The 2,500-nt window shown below is 44.4% G+C and overlaps 1 protein-coding gene across 8 annotated transcripts in view; it reads right to left on the bottom strand.

Annotated features, from left to right (window-relative positions):
• The window catches only part of LOC147018851 (uncharacterized), a 180,994-nt gene that overhangs the window by 1,394 nt on the left and 177,100 nt on the right, over positions 1–2,500 (bottom strand). For all 8 annotated transcript variants that reach the window (XM_085898926.1, XM_085898930.1, XM_085898931.1 and 5 more), the window contains 3 exons: positions 1,312–1,431; positions 943–1,045; positions 1–509 (listed from right to left, as the gene is read on the bottom strand). The exon at positions 1–509 is cut by the window's left edge. In XM_085898926.1, the coding sequence (XP_085755052.1) occupies positions 1–509; positions 943–1,045; positions 1,312–1,431 (732 nt within the window). The remainder of the gene's footprint in view (positions 510–942; positions 1,046–1,311; positions 1,432–2,500) is intronic.

Here is a 2,500-nt window from a genome sequence, read left to right as displayed (position 1 = left end):
GATTCGGCACCTCGGACAAGGCCCTCGTTGCATGCAGAGCGTGAGTTTCATTACAGTTCACATCTGGAAGTCTCACAGTTTCGTGGCTGCTTCGCGTTGTTGCAATTACAGTGGCATCACTTCTTGTTCGGAGTAAAGGAGCATGATGGCCAGTACAGAGACGCTCACTTGAAGATGAGAGGCGAGAACGCTGAGACAGTTCAAGAGTGGTTGGACTCACTTGAAATTGGGACAGTGGCATATTGAAATTTATCAAATCTGTTGAGTCTGTTCCTCGTGGGTGAATGCAGTTACGTGCATTGCAACATTCTGGTTCACTGGTTGCCCTTCGGTTCTGGTGTGGACGGGGCAGCGTAGCTCCTGCTGCAGCAACAGCTGCCCAAGGCCACTCTTGACATGAAGGGTAGACATCAGCAGCTCGGTCAAACCTCGATGGTGGTGAGGCAGGACTTGAATCTAATTTGAGTCGTCTTTGCAATACCAGGTCACTGCTTTCACCCCAGAAAGTGCTGTGGTCATGGAAGGGAAAATACGAATTCAAAAGTTCAAAGTCATGTCATAACTGAATTATGTTTCAGACATGTAAAGTTTTAGCCAAACTATCAAAAATTTGGCCAATAAAAAAAAAGATCATCAAGTGAAAATCTAAATTTAAGTCTAAAACAATGCTTCTTGGTGTAGAACGTTTACCCTCGGACTTACACACATCCCAAATATGGCAATTTCAAACACCTCTTTGGGGGTATAGTGTCAAGAAAAAGAATTGGGGTAAGGGGTGGGGGTAAGCAGCCTCAATAAACAAGACACAACACAAATAAAAGAAAAAAATAGAAAGAGGTATCTTCCTTCAAGGTCACCGGTTGTAATCCACCCTAGCAGTTGTGAGTAGCATGCAATTAGACTCAGCACACGAGTGACATGAAGCTTTCAGGTTAGTTGTACCTGGCTCGCTCGGATGGCGAGCACACGCACACATCTGCATCAATGGGAGCACTCCACGCGAGGTCTGGAGTAAAGCGACCATCAAGCGGCGAGTTAGGCTTGGCTGGAAAATGAGAAGAGCGATTGTTAGCAAGGATTGAGAGGCTGGCCAATTGTGGGCATGCAGTCTGTAAAGGCAGCAGCATTTACAATGGTTACAGGTTTATGGTACAAGGGCAAATATGGTACATTTGGTGCAGAAGTGTTTTAATACCCATTTCAGTGATCACATTAGAAACAAGGTTGTTAAGCAACTGATCATGGCTCATCATTATTAAAATAAACATTTTGAAATGTCAAAAGTGAAAACAAGGTGAGTGACTAACTCACACGTGGAATCGCTGCATTTGTAAATGGCTATCGCAAGCCCAGTGCCTGGCAAGCAGGTGGAACCTTCAGTAGAACTCTGAACTTCTGTCATGTGTGCCAACACCTCACTGCCTCGCCGGTCTGTAAAAGTTACATGCTCACTCATTTGTTTTCAAGTAACATTTGTGATGGATAATCTCTCTATATCGAAAGGCATTCATGTTCCCTTGTGTGTAGTTTACATCATGCATGTCATTGTCAAAATGGAACACGATGGAGTGGGGTGGGAAATACCCTGTGGCGTCGTGCCAAATTTTGAGGTAACGGAGCCCTGCAAAAATGCCGAACGTCATCGCTAGATCTACCGTCACATCAAGTTTTAAGATGACACTTACCATTTGAATCCCGAAAGATGAGTGATAAATGAAATACGCATATTTCACCCTGATAAACAAAAGCTGAACATGAACATTCACTTAATCTTACAATACAGAACCCCCTTTTAAAAAAAGTCAGAACAATTGGTCTCTAATCACCGGTTTTTTGACAAAACTTGTATTTTAACAAAGAAGCAGAAGTTTTTCCATTGTTTTTTTTTTTTTTTAATTTAGTGCCATGTGGTAAGGGCAAGCAAGATGGCCAAAAGGTATAGCACGATGCACACTCGCCTCTAACCTGTCTGGCCTGTGTTCGAATTCCAACCCAACGATAAACTGTTTCACAGGCAGAGTGATTCATCAATGTGTGTGCCGTCCCTCGGATTGACATTACACTGGGCATCTCGTGTGCTGGCATTAGTTATTTAGTTGGTATCTTTCACATTAGTTAGTGTCTTTCTTGGAGTTGATGAAAGAAGACAAAGCTTTGGGGTTGGAAAAATATGTCCAAGAGTATCAAAGGAGATGGCAAAGCAAATATGCATGATGATAATATATTGTTGCGAATTCGTGCCCGCCGGCGTGCGGACGGCCACGTAACTCGAATCACGGCACGTCGCCCACCGGACGGACAATTCAGTCGTGACCCTACGGGAACTATCGCCCGCAGCCAGTCACGGGTGGGCCTTTCGACCTCACCACAATCGTGCCAATCGGCCACCCGCGTAGGAAAGGGTTGTTAGCCAAACACGACCTACCTAAAGGCCCAGTCACACCTTGACGTTTTAGCCAGCTTATGCCGATTTTTGGAAAATTTGTATAAAACGCTGGTA

The sequence above is a fragment of the Eptatretus burgeri genome, chromosome 10, assembly GCF_056783735.1.
Source record: "Eptatretus burgeri isolate ZD-2024b chromosome 10, Ebu_testis_v1, whole genome shotgun sequence".
In the NCBI taxonomy this organism is placed as follows: Eukaryota; Metazoa; Chordata; class Myxini; order Myxiniformes; family Myxinidae; genus Eptatretus; species Eptatretus burgeri.
This window is presented reverse-complemented; position numbering and strand designations above follow the sequence as displayed.